At 40.4% G+C, this 14,473-nt stretch overlaps 1 protein-coding gene across 2 annotated transcripts in view; it reads right to left on the bottom strand.

Annotated features, from left to right (window-relative positions):
* Nucleotides 1–14,473, bottom strand: part of LRP5 (LDL receptor related protein 5) — a 141,878-nt gene that overhangs the window by 70,000 nt on the left and 57,405 nt on the right. For both annotated transcript variants that reach the window (XM_042038298.1, XM_042038299.1), the window contains 2 exons: nucleotides 2,767–3,163; nucleotides 2,126–2,297 (listed from right to left, as the gene is read on the bottom strand). In XM_042038298.1, the coding sequence (XP_041894232.1) occupies nucleotides 2,126–2,297; nucleotides 2,767–3,163 (569 nt within the window). The remainder of the gene's footprint in view (nucleotides 1–2,125; nucleotides 2,298–2,766; nucleotides 3,164–14,473) is intronic.

The following is a 14,473-nucleotide window of genomic DNA, read 5'->3' as shown; positions in this document are numbered from 1 at the left end:
ACAGTCTCCTGGTACAGGACAGTGCTTGGTGTAGGCTCAACAGCTCTGCAGAGATTATTTTCTAATTGTGCAAGAGCGCACCCAAAAGTAAAGTCGCAGTGTGTTACCAGAACCGAACAAATCCACCCCTGAAACAAACCAGCCAACCCATCCAGAGGCATTCATAGCACATTTCAAACCCGAGGTCCAGGAAAAACAGGACAGATGCCTTCAGCCTATCAACTTTCCAAGCTGTACAAAGTTCATTCACTGTTTAGGAACTTTAAATTCGAACAGGCCTTCCCAGTGAGAATAAGATGACTCCCTGCAGATCTAAAATACCAGAAACCAGAGCAGAATACCAAGCAGAGATACACACAAATATGCACAACCTATATTCACTCTTGTGTTTTTTTCTATGTGGAAAGCAGTTGAAGGCATGCCATGTGATGAAAGCAATTGTCAATTACCATCTAACAGTGATTTGGGATCCCACCTTCAGCATAGACAAGGCAGCACCTTCTTTGCTTTCTGCAGCAGAGTGCAGCTGCAGAGTGCAACTTTCTGAACTGTGTAGGGGCAAAACACTTGGTTGAAGACTTCCTTCTTCAGGAGCACTCAGCATAAATCTGAATGTCATTTTAGGTGAAGCAAGAACTCCCTCCTTGCAGTGTAACAAGAGAGTAAACCACCCAAAACATTAGGTTTTTTTCTTTTTTTTCCTATTGCTACCTAATGAGCTACAAAATAGTTGGAGCTTACTATCTACCATCTCATTTATGCTGGTCTTAGGTGCTAACAGAAACGAAATTTATCCAGTAACAAACTTCAAGGTAGTGTTAGGTGCCTACTGGGAAAAAAGAAAAATCCCAGTACCCAGCTGGGTCAACTATAGTATAAGATATACATATGTATCTTCAACTTGAAATCTGCTGATTTTTGTTTCTGACAAGCTGTGGATACCTACATATGCTTACAGAACAGATCACTGAGACACTGGCTGCTGCTACAGTGGCATGTTCTTGGCAACAAAACACAAGCATGGGAAAATGAGTTTGTGCTGAATGACTTCAGCAGCAAGTGAAACTGGAAATGCCCCACCTCAAACACCATACAGTGAGGTTTTGTGCATATTAGGGCCAGTAGAGTTGCACAAAAGAAAATCTGAGTTAATAAAAAGCCCTTACATTGGTTTCTCTGGTTTTCCTAGACTTTGATGTCAAACCAAACAGTATCGCTGGATTTGCTGCCTGACAGTGAAGCGAGACAGACTGAACAGATTGCTTAACTCCATAAAACACAAGGCACAACTTTGGCCCCAGCTATAAAAGGTGGCATCTGGAATGTTCCTTGTCCTGCAAGCTGAAAGGTAAGGGGAGACAGGATCTCTCTGGTAGTCAAACTCAGTATTAGCTATTGCCAAACACTGAAGTTAAATTTCTGGAGCTAGCAGACAGTCTAGTTTCCTCTCTTCCTTAGGGCAAAATCTTTAGAAAGCAGTCATTCCTCAAAATTTATTTATCTAAATTATTTATCAAAAAATGCTGCATATGCTACTGCCCCAAACAACATTAAAACTCAATTGATTTCACAGGCCAAAGTAGAAAATTTCCTCCTCAAATTCAGGTGCAGACTGCCTACATGGTTTTCAAAGCCATAGGTACATTAAAAATTACTTCCTGTCCACAAATCTGGACACCACATAATCATTAACATCCTGAAATATGGCTTTCCAGAGCCTCCATCCACTGGCTCCTGTACATGAACCTCACATTAAGCCTTCTGCATACAGCAATTTTAGATAGCAGTTCCAAGCACCACAGACAAGCCAAAACATCTTTTAAACAAATTTTACCTGAGTGTCCCAATTTGTTGCAAAAGCCTCAGGTAAAACCTGAGATTTCATGCAGTTAAATTACACTTGGAGCAATGTAGACATAACAAACACAACATTTCTTGCAGAAGTTTTCTGAACCATATGAATGTACTTCCTTTTTTCTCAAAAATGTCTTGTTATGCTAAATATTTTAATATTAATGAAACAACAGACTCCTTCAAAAATGGGTACATGTACCCAAGACAAGGCTGCAGATGAGAACTGCACTTGTTTTCTACAAATGCACCCGAGTATGGCTCTATTACTCACCTCGATTTTATCTGTTTTTGCATCTCCCCAGTAAAGCTTGTTTTTTTCAAGATCCAGTGCCAAGCCATTAGGCCACCCAAGGGATGTATTCACCAGAACTCGCCTTTCTGAGCCATCCAAATAAGCACATTCTATCTTTGGACTTTCACCCCAGTCTGTCCAATACATGTAGCTGTAAAAAAAAAAAAAAAAAAAAGAGGGGGAACAGTTAACGTATGCAACAGGCAAAACAAGTAAAGTGTTAAGATCTGTGCTGCTTTCTGCTTCCCCAACAGCAGCAAACAAGCCAACTCAAACTGTAATCAGTGAAGACAATATTAAGTTTGAGCAGTAAATAAATTAAACTATTGAAAATATGCAGTGGCCCAATTCTTTCATAGTTAGGATAACACTGAAGATGCAGAGAAAAGAAAATTCAACCAAACACCCAGAGTATAGGTTCCTTGAAGAACACTATATTTATAAGTCACCTTTTGTGTACACAGTTATAAAAGGGATGAAGCAAGGGAAAAGCAGCCATTTTCTGAATATCTGACAAACAGTACACACATCATCCTGCAATTTGCACTTTCTCAGTTTCAGGAGACCACAAGCTGGATCCAAAGAGCTACCACAGGGCTACCACTAAACACAAAACTTACCCCATTACAGGATTGAGCACTATGGCTCGAGGCTCATCTAGGTTTTCTGAGATAAGTATCTTCCTTGACGTCCCATTCAGCCGGGTCACTTCAATGCGGTCTGTGCCAGTATCAGTCCAGTACAGGTTCCTGGCCACCCAATCCACAGCAATGCCATCTGGATGGTTGATTTCCGTGGTCACCAGAGTCTGGGCTCCAGCGCCATCAAGATAGGCCCGACGAATTGCCCGGACATCGTCATCAGTCCAGTAGATGTAGCCTTCCACAGGGTCATAGTCTATGGCAATTGCATGTCTGATGTTGTCTATCTGCAGAATAATGTCAGTGAAATCCGGCATGTCCAGGGAAATCCTCCTCAAGTCAGTTCTTCTAGCGAGCAGCAAGACTTCCTCAGCACCTGGGGAGAAAAGCATTCACGGCATCATTCCCATTGCTACTGACGTGAAGATTTCAGTAGAGCACAGCAGGCTGTGAACTGCTACTGTTGCTGTAACAAGAAGAGATTTCCTTAAATAAGGACATCAAACTTTCATGAAAATATAGACTTGGTTATATTTTAGATGACAATTTCTCCTAGCCTTCTATACTAGTACAGACCATAGCAATCTGTCTCTAGAATCTAAAAAAAAAAATAATTTGGTGGGTGCAGGTCCAAATATTTCATCACATTATAGAGACTTGCTCAGCCAAATGTCTCACTAGCTCTATCAGTGCACTAAACAAGTTTTCACACATGCCCTACGCAATAAATGACAGGGGCTAACAGAAGACTGGAGTATTTTGTAAACAAACTCCATTAATGATTTGCTCCAGACAGTCCAACAAGAAAACAAGTCACAGCCACAGCAAGTACTTATCATTTGGCCAAAGTGGACGCCAAACTAATTCTAAGGTAACAGGATTGGTGCTCTTTTCTCTCCTTTATTCTTCCTCCCCACCACAAAGTTTCCCTGCTTGTGGAAGGGGTGCCAAAGAACAATTTGGAGTATATTTCAAGGACAAATGGCATCTTTAGTGCTGTCTGACACTGAAGTGGCAGCTTCTTTTATTAGTGAAAAAAAAGGACAGACAGCAGAATGTGCAGTTGCTTAATAAAGTTTCCCTACATCCACCCATGCATGCTTCAGTACAAAAAGAGAAGTATGAGGGTTTTTTTCCTACTTCTGTTACCAAGTTGATGCTGTGTATTTTGAAAACTGACAAGGAAATTTTATTGTTTAGCAATACTCCAAAACGGGAAACCTGAATAAAAGTCATTTGTTGTATTTCATTCAGACCAGCAAACATCAGTAGGAGGTGTCAATTTCCAGTTCCCCCCAACAGCTCAGACTGAATGAAAATGGCCAACATGGGGACATATCTTTTGAGCCCACTAAGAATAACAGAAATTCAAATCCTCATGAGAATATTCTTCTAGAAATATTTCACACCCAGACACGCTTATGGAGTTCTGGAGACTCAGAGGTTGAATTTATTGTACAACAAAACTAAATTCACATTCACTATGGGTGCTGGATTTACTTTTGGGTTTGGAAGTCAGGGTTTAGCCTCTGCATAATATCTTAGAAGCTCTGAAAAGAAATAATGCTCAGGACACAAGGGTATAATGACAGAAACTAAAAAGATTAAAAGAGCAGTATTTTAACATAATTTAAACACTTTGAACTACCTCAAGTCATTGCAGCTCCTGGACAAAGCAGTGCTGCTCTCCTCCTTGCCATGGGCTGCTTGTTCTTACTTCTGTATCGCCCCTTCTCACACACAAGCACAGCATGACTTTGTACTATGGCTGCGTGTTGCAAACCACACCAAAGAGCTAATCCAAACAAAAACTAACTCCATAGAAATAAAGTCATCAGCCTAAGTTAACAACCAGACCTGCACAGCTCCACAAACATTTGTGTGGGCACAGGGAGGGGCTCCAGCAAGAACACTTCTCCCAGTCAGCATCAGCTGGCCGGGTTTGATAAGGACAGCACCACTTTGAGGGAAGGCTTGGGTAGAAGGAGAGAAACAACAACTTGGAGCTCAAAACCCCCCTGGAGAAAAGGGAGGAGTGAAAGCCCACTCATTCATGACAGCAAAGCAAGAGAGACATCTACCATCACACATCCACAATAGATTTTCTAACTTCAAAGGTTTCAGAAAGACTGTTCCTTACGCTTGAAACTTCTGCTCTCTTCTCTGGACATAGCAAAACTAGTAACCTTTCTGCTGAGGGAACATCATGCCTCAGCAATCAGTAGAAGGCACTGCTAGCAAAAGTATTCATTTTCAAAAGCTTTATGAATATCTTGGATTTTAGCACCTTTACTAAATAAAAACAATAGGATACATAAACCAGATTTTGATATTTTAAATTATCACAACACAGCAACTGCAGCAGAACCAAATACCTCATGTAACAAGGTTTTATGTCTAGCTCCTATGCTTCTGAAATATTTCATTATGGGAGTCAAAATAAAAACTGTTTAGTGAAAGTTAAGTAAAAATTCAGGCCTCAAAACTCAGAATGGAAAGGGGGATGTATCTGGTCATCTACGTGCTCCACAAACACAGAAGGGTTTTAAATTATACATTTAAAAAGACAGGTGAGGCAGGTGAGCTGTTGGATTTGCTTTTTACTGAAGAGAACACCTGGAAGGCATGGCACTCTGTCTCAGGGAGGATGATGAGCGAGTCAAGAGTTTATGGGTTGGGATTAAAGAACAGACCAGCAAGGGTGAACCTCTGTGTTTGTTACAGGACACCAGATCAGAAGGAGCAAGCGGATGAAGTCTTTTACAGATAGCTGGAAGGAGCCTCACAGTCACAGTCCCTGTTTCTTATGGGTGACTTCAGCCACCCCGATCTCTGCTGGAGGAACAGCACAGTGCAGGAGGCTCCTGCAGAGCACCGATGACAACTTTCTAACACAAGCGGCAGAGAGGCCAGCGAGGAAAGATGTGCTGCTGGACCTCGTACTAACAACAAAGAACTGACTGGGGATATGAATGTTGGGGGCAGCCTTGGCTGCAGTGACCATGAGATGGTGCAGCATAGGATCCTGCAATGAAGAAGCAGGGTCCTGAGTAAAGTCCTAAAGAGACAACTGATCTCTTCAGTGATCTTCTTGAAAGAATCTCATGGGAACATACCCTAGAGGGAAGAGGGGTCCAAGAGATGTCGTTAATACTCAGGGAACAGCACAGAAGCTGTTCAGACACTGACAGCACTCAAGTCTATGCCGACCTTAACTTCCAAATTTCTACTGTATTAATGCAATCATAATATTGAAGTACAAGTAGTGTGAAGCAGAGGACCATCAAATACATGCCTAGCAAATGACAACACAGCAATTACTAATATTACATGCATTTCTAGGACAACCAACATTACAAGCCTCGTTGCATGGGAACAAACAGATAAGAATCAAATGCATGCGTTTTGCCTCTTCACACAACGGATTACAGGTTCACCTTGGTTCACTGTGAACATGTTCAGAGACAGAGGAAGGAACAGTCAGTCCAATGCCTGGATTATGTCTAGAAATGCTGACTAGACAACAGGCTGAAAGACAGTTAACATCCCCTAAAATTCACAAGTAGTACCAAAACAGCCTTCACTTCCTCACAGCAGTAATAATTAGATTTCTCTCATCCAGCTCTGTGATACGTTCACCTCTGCACAAGACCGCACATTTATTTGCACGCAAAATATTCTTTTGACCAGCTACAGGACAGCCCAGACACCTCGAAGGAACTACATTACTAGAATCTTCTTGCAAACTGAAGGAAACTATTTGTATCTGACATATTTAGCTGCTCTGAGTTTTTCTGCAAGCAAACACTACTGTAGATCTATTCCCAACCTCAGTTCTGTCCCATGGACATATACTAAAGCTAAAAATAAACAGGAAGAAGAAAACTTCTCTCTGCTGATCTAGCAAAGAAAAAGAAAATCTTCAGCTGACAATTGGGACATTTTATCGGTAGTTGAATGGGATCCCTCTTGGTAATTTCTTCTAACATACCTCTAACTGAGGCTTGTGGGTCAAAAGAAACAACAAGGGGAATGAGCTACATAGCCAATTCTGTCGGGATGCTTAAAATTAAGTGAAATATTATGCAAAAAGACTCTTGACAGACATGCACCTACATCCTTGAACATTAAAAAACACACAATCGGAGAAAATGTTGCCACAGCATGTAGCGCTATGTTACACCCCCCACTTGAAAGCTGGTAATAGATTGTTATCGTGGGTTACTTTTGATAGGTGCAAAAAATCCTGTCTTTTATTACAAGGCAGTTTAAAATTAGTTGGTTATAATTGTATTTGACTCCATTAGCAAACTTCTGCTAGAGAGAAAGAGTTGGCAGCAGGCTCTAAGCACATCACCAAGAGATGAGAACTTGACACTGGTTCTCTCTAAAAACCTGGACAAACATGCTTGTCTGGCTCATTAGTTTTATCTGTATCATGGAGGTATTTTGATTATTAATATTGGTAGGAATGTTTTCAAGGCTACAGAAGTGTTGTGCTGTGACTTGCCCAGCATTATCCTAGATACCCTGGAACCTGCCTAACACATTACAGGCAGCTATTTACCCAGTGCTAAAGTGCTATAGCATATATTTAATTAACTTAATCTTCAAAAACCTCTCTCACTGCAGTCACTTTTCTAACCACATAAATAAGAGATTCCCGACAGAATTGCTAACTGTTACAACATGGTCATTTATAACACCACACAGCGAACAAAAGCCTTTTTGGGGGAGGGTGAGTGGGAAATGCAAGATATTCCAACATCACAACTGCAGCAACCAAACACTTCAGCAAAAGTTAATGAAAACTTTTCTATGCAAACCATAAATAGAGATCCAAGAGGAACTAGTTCAATCTAAAGTTTCCATTTTGAAAGTATTTTAAAACACCCAAATTCAAATTGTATGATTTTTTCAACTGGTTTAAATTTTGAACTGCTTATTTTTTTTCTACTCTATTCAGCACAAGCTTTCTGCAGACCTTCAATAGAAATTTTCAGCAGATCTAATAACCACAAGAGCTGATGAGCTGTTCTAGTTAACATACAATCACAGAAAGGTTTGGGTTGGAAGGGACCTTGAAGATCATCTCATTCTGACCCCTCTGTCATAGGCAGGGATGCCACCCACTAGATCAGGTTGCTCAGGGTCCCACCCAACCTGGCCTCGAACTCTTCCCAGGATGGGGCACCAGAACAGTATCTGACTTTACCAAAAAACCAAATAAGAAGACTATATACTCTATTTGCAATTAATAAATCCTAGAGAAAGAGGTTAGGAGACCTTTTTTCCTTTTTGCTCTTATACAAGGTGCTTTCCTGCCATACCCAGAAATCAGTATTTTAATATCTGTGCTAGGATATCATGCTTGCTTTGATTTGGTTGGTTTGGGCTTTTGTTATTAAAAATTCATGCTTCATTGCTGGAAATGGCAACTGTATTCTATTTGCAAAATTAACTGCGATCAGAGCTGACAGCAGCAAAAGCAGGCCATCTCACCAGCTTGACAAGAGCTTTTTTTATTCTTCCTTTGGCCCACTTCACATTTGACAAGTAACAAGACACCTGTAACACAGTAACAAATGCTCCAATTTATTCACCCAACCTAAACATGTGGACTGCAGTGGCTGCCTCTTTGCCAGAAAAGGCCATGCTATTCCTTTCCCATTTGTCTGTCTGCTAATTAGGCTAGAACAACGACCTATTGTAGGACTCATCCCCCAGTTTTATGTATATGCATGAGCATGCACCTGCATGTACAGACTCAGTCTCATTACAAACAACTCTGGAAATCTCTATACTTGTGGGGAGAAAATCAGATACACTGTAAAAACAGGAAAGATTTTAGCTCTGCTCCAAAGAACAAAATGGTAAGTGCTTTTTGAAGCGAGTGAGCTAGAAATACTTTGACTGCAGGCAACTCCTTTACAAGCTGTTTGAGCACAGCTACCTCAGCACTCTTGATAAACTAAAAAGATTTATCAAAAAAGCAAGGGATCTTGTTGGTTGCTGCCATACAGTGAATTACCTGGCAAAGTTTCAGTATATGGCGAAAGGGGGCCAGAGTACGGTTCTGGGAGAAAACATGGAGTGTATGAAAATTGGTTACGCTGCCATGCTGTTTAATAAGCTTTCCAATATTCAAAACATCAACAACATCTTGCACAAGGGTTTAACTTCAGTCACTCTTCACACCAAAAGAAAAATGATGTAATGAAACCAACAGATTTAAATCAGCAAAACTCTGTAAAACCCCCTTTGTGGTCCTCAACCTCCCCCAGAAAACAGTAATATTTAAGGAGTTGAAACAAACTTTAGCAGTACCTAGAAATACATGGAAATTTTTTTATACTTTCTCCTTGGTTACCTTACTAGAGCCAGTTGCAACACGAACAGCACTATGCATTCCAGTTCAGGCCTTTATTTATCTTCCAGTCTGAGAGGAAGACACCACTGCTGCTTCTGACTGTGTGACAGTGGTGGGCTGTGAAAGGCTGGCCATGTACTCTCCAACTGGACACTGCACATGCAATTTAAAACCAAGGACTGTGCAGTGGGAGTGTGCAACCAGCAAAATAGAAACAGGAAAGGTTTCTTTGCAAGAATGTTTTGAGTGGCCACATTCAGGCAGGACTTGATTTAATTGAAAGGTAAGTAGGCATAAGGAAAACTAACAATTGTGACAAAGAAAGGAAATACCAGAGCACTTACGTAACTCATAAATTACATCATATCTGTCTGCATGTTACAGTGAAAAGCTATTGTCTACTGTTTCTTCCATTATCACAGTAGCAGACTTCTAAGTTTCCCTGAACCAGAAAAAACACCTACAAATCAGAGTTTTGACACATTCACACAGCCACCAAAATGAAATCCCACAAATGGAATATTAGTTAAACTGCACAGCTGATAAGATCATTAGCACAAAGCAGCTGACTAGGACAAAAGTAATGCTTCTTCCAGAAAAAGCTGTTGCAACACAGAAAACACAGTTACCCTGTTCTAGTTTAGGATGGAGCTTCTGTGAGACACGTTCAGTGTGTATATACCCAGTATTACACTTGTGAGCACACAGCTTTGCAAAGTTACTACTGACAGAGGAGAAGAAAACTCTTAGGAAGATTTACTCAAAACAATCACAACTGCACTGGCAGTAACCAGAACCAAAGGTCAGCACAGCCATCTGGCTACTGCTTTACCAAGCAAAGAAGCTGCCCTTACACACAGGTTTCATCCAAAGACCTCGAAGCACTTGAACAACTAAGTCTTACCCTGCCCTTGGGTCTGTCTATGCTCTGTGTGCTTTAAAGGGAGAGGAGAGGAGAGGAGAGGAGAGGAGAGGAGAGGAGAGGAGAGGAGAGGAGAGGAAAGTTGGAAATGTTAAGCGGTAAATCTGACTGTTCCCTTATGGATATCATACTCCCAGCTTCTACTCTTTATTAAGGAAAAAAAATTAACATCCCTTTGCACGGAATTCTTAATAACAGTTCATTGCAAGCCATAGGAAAAAGGATGGGCCAAGAAAAAGTCTGTCAGAAATCCCTACTGCTGGAAAAAGGGTGGGCTTTGGATTGTGGTGTTCCCTTGCAAAGCACAGTTTTAAAGTTTACATGTACCTACTCTCTGCTGGAGACACAATTCCACTGAGTAAGGAGTCACTGACTTTAGAACTGACATCCATTTTACCACGTGCTTTCTGTTAAAGAGAGTTTTGGTACTAACACCTCAAATGCGCAGAGACAAGAATCAAAAATTCATTACAACTCAACAAGATACATAATTTATATATATAAAAAAATGAACAGAAATACAGTAGGTTTTCTACAATCCCACTTCTGTTGACTTTTAATTGCAGATGTTTCCTATTCAGCAAGAGACCTTGAACATATTAAGTTTCTCTGCACTGTTGTCATCCTTTACACAAACAGAAATAAATACTTTACACCCCACAAACCCTCTCTGAGGCTGAAAACTGTATAATGCTTTGAAATTAAAGCATTATTTATTATGTGCCAAGTTTGATGGAGCCCCAGAAAATTCAATTCTGAGATGACACAATCAAGAAAAAACCAAAACAGCAAAAGAAAATGAAACAAAGAAGACACCAACAGCTGCAAATTAGGGTTTGTGAATCTAGGGAGAGTCTCAATCTCACTGTTGCTACATTGACGCAGTAAAACAGAGCTCAGCCACCCAATGCTGGAAGAGGCAGCCAAGCTACAGCAGCTTAGGTAGTTATCACTGTGTCTTGGTGATGCTGCCTGTGTTAGCTCCCAGCACATAGTGAATGCAAGATAACAAAGTTTACACGTAAACCTTTTCAGTGCAGACCCAGGGTGTGGTTCTTTTGCAGCATAAAACCAGATTCAATCCAGAGATTCAACAGTGCTGAAAAGGGAGAGTGGTGCTATTTCCTTTATACATACACACACCAAAAAAAAAAAAAAAAAAAAAAACTAAAAACCCCACCCAAAAAAAGGAAACAAAAATCTCTAACCACAAAAATAAGCTCTAACTAGACAGTGTTTCAGAGTCCTGGAAAGTAGTCATCAATTTGAAACATGCACCAACAAAGCTTGAAAAGAAAGTTTCATTCACCATAGCACAGGAAAACCACCGACAACAACAGAACTAGATGATGTGGCAGACCTTCAAGAATGCTCCTCACTCCCTCCAGGTTTGTTCCTTATGGCATGTTTCTAATGGCTTTTATCCAATGAAATTATAAATAAGGCCATTTCCATATGAGGCTATTTAATTTTGTCACTAGACAAAGTAGTTCCCATTTATAAGCGTGAAACTTGCTATGAACAGAAAATAATAGTCTTTTCATAGAAATCAAATAAAACCATCAACACAACTAAATAAATAAAATTCAATAAAGCAAAAGGGAAATAAATAAAATAAATAAAGCAAAGGGAAAACAGACTCAAACAAGATCTACACATGAATGAAAGGGAAAAAAAACACTCATGAAATTTTTGTGAAATGGAGTAGAACAAGAAGAGGGAGCCTCTAGATTTCCCAGACTCTCAGGTACCCATTACTGGACAGTTTCTACTTACGAACTTGCAGTTTCAACAAGTCCTCAATAAGCAAAGGAAGTACAATGCACCTTTGGGAGTGCAATAGGGAGAGAGGGAGTGAAGAAAAAGTCCTCCAGCTTCTGGATAATATCTCCCTATGGTAGTCAAACTCCAGGCACAGGACAGAAGACACCTAAGAAATCAAAGCATCTTGCAACCAAAAGACCATGGTTTTCCACAGTTGCATTTCAATCACAGAGCTGTCAACAGGGAGAGACAGGTATCCAGTCAGCTGTCAAAGTTCTAGGAAATAAGGCAAAACACAGTTTTCTTTTATTTTTTTATCTCCTGACAAACAGATTAGGACATGAGGGCTGCTTCCCAATACAGCTCCAAATCACTTCTAGAATATTATCAGAGTTTATCTATTGATACACCAGGTTTCTCTTCCAGCATCTTCCAAGTGCTAGAAGACTGCAGACAGTTATTCACACAATGCCAGCAGAAACTTTATCAGGTACTTGAATGAATTGATTCTACAGCAGTTATCCCAAATAACAAATATCTCCCTGACCCTTCTCTTTCTCAAAAAGGCTGATCTCCAATTAGTGGTTGATCGACTTAATGAGAAAGTCTGGATTAATCCATACTGTTCCTCTTTATTTATGAGGAAGACATGCTAGCGAAGAAGCCTTTCCAGGTGGCTAAATGGTACGGGGTAAGTACTTCACAATGAAGGAAGGTATTTGTCTGCCTGATTGTCTTGCTTGGAGGCTTAGTTGCTGTAATCAGCTCATGATTGCTCACCAAGGAACCACAGACAAAACATTTAAAATGTATGATGTGCACCAAGAAATACACAGGAGATGAGAGGAAAGTGCCTTAGCATTTCTTCCTTCAATAATCTCCTATCTCCTGCATATAAAAAAAACCACTATATGCCCTGCAGTATTAGCCAGCAGGTTCCAAACCCACTGTTTTTTATTTTGCAATGTGCAGAATGGCAAGGAGAAATAAGACACTGGGGATAGTAGCCAACCCTGATCAACTGCTTCAGCAACAGGATCAAGGATAGATAAGGGAAGCTGACTCTTCAAACACCTGAAGCAAGCACTTTCTTCTCCAGTTATGAAAACGTGGGGGCTTTTTTCTGGTTTTCATTTGGGAAAACAGAATTTCCTCATTTATTTGAGAAACTGCAGCTGTCACACCTTCCTGGCAGAAACCCTACAACTTCTGTCACCACACAAGACTAACTCACAGCCAAACTCTCCTATTTTCAAGCAAAGAACAGTTGTCTTCAACTGGAGAAATACCTCTGGTGAGTTGAGGTCAACGTGCCACGTCTCAAATGGCCACTTACATTCTGACATAGCTGGGACAATATTATTGCAAAAAGCAGCTGGCTAGTTACAACATCTAGACTGAGACAAAAGAAACTATAAGGAGCCAGATTTCTGGGAAGTACCTATCAACTGAGCTACATTTGAGGAGGAAGAACAGAAGAGGGAAGAAATTCTCCTTGTTATCACTTTAAAACAACCAAACTCCCTCTACTGAATAAATAAAAGGTTCTAAAAATGAGTAACTTTTTTAGTTTGAGTCATGTTATGCTTAAAGCTCAATATACAGCAGCAGTTCTCATGCTGGCTTTAAGGAACACTCATGCTGATGCACAGCAAGAGTTTAATTTCCACATCTCAAGCAGTGTAAACCCTCCTTTCTGTAAGGGTAGATTTGCTGTGGTAAAGAAGCCACCAAGATAATTGTGAATTCAAGTACCTGCCTCACTGTCAAATCTGCCAGCTACCTCAGCATTAAGGCAAGTCACTAGCAGGAGTCGATGCAATCTTGGATATTTATCCTCAACATATTTTTTTGCACAGCCTTAGGAAGAGACCCCTTCTAGGAGCAATCCATTACCAAGCATGGCACAGATAGCATCAGCTCACAAATCTGTCCACAGTACATGGGCATTTGCTTTTTCTGAGTTCAGTAATAATACCAGGGTAAGCAGCAGCTAAAGTACCATTACAATATGGTTGCTTTTGCAGCCAAATTCTTTGTCTTCTGCTATGGCAGAGGATCATTTATGTTTTTATAGCCCTTCCTGGAGACAGTTTTGCTCAGTCTACTTAGAATCATAGAATATCTCAAATTGTAAAGGACTATTGAGGCCAACTCACTGTTCTTTGCAGGACCACCTAAAACTAAACCCTATGACCAAGAACAGTGTCCAGACACCCCCTGGCTTAGATCTGTACTGAGCCAATGCCTAGTGTATTAAAGGAACCTACTTTAGTTGGTACTGCCCTTACTTCCAGGCATCCCTCCTTTGTGCAAGCTTTAAAACATCAGAAGCATTTCTCCAAAACTATGGCAAACTTGGATGTCACATTTGTCATGTACTCCTTGCATGGCATGCAAATACATCTATACCTCAACCACCCTTATGCCTTTTTACCAAGAGGTCTCTCACATTGCTTTCAAACACAAGAAAGGGAACAGAATCATGACCTTTCCCAACACAAATGGAAAGACAATAAATCAGAGTAAAATTAAATCTCCAAGAGATTCCAGTGTCACAGAAAGGCTTGGCTTGTTTTGGTTTGTGTTTCTATGTGGAAGCAAGTAAAAAAAGGTTCCTCTTAATAGAG

This window comes from Corvus kubaryi, unplaced genomic scaffold (genome assembly GCF_017639235.1).
Source record: "Corvus kubaryi isolate FWS band 111438036 unplaced genomic scaffold, C.kubaryi_AGA036_p1.0 37392, whole genome shotgun sequence".
NCBI classification, from domain to species: Eukaryota; Metazoa; Chordata; class Aves; order Passeriformes; family Corvidae; genus Corvus; species Corvus kubaryi.
This window is presented reverse-complemented; position numbering and strand designations above follow the sequence as displayed.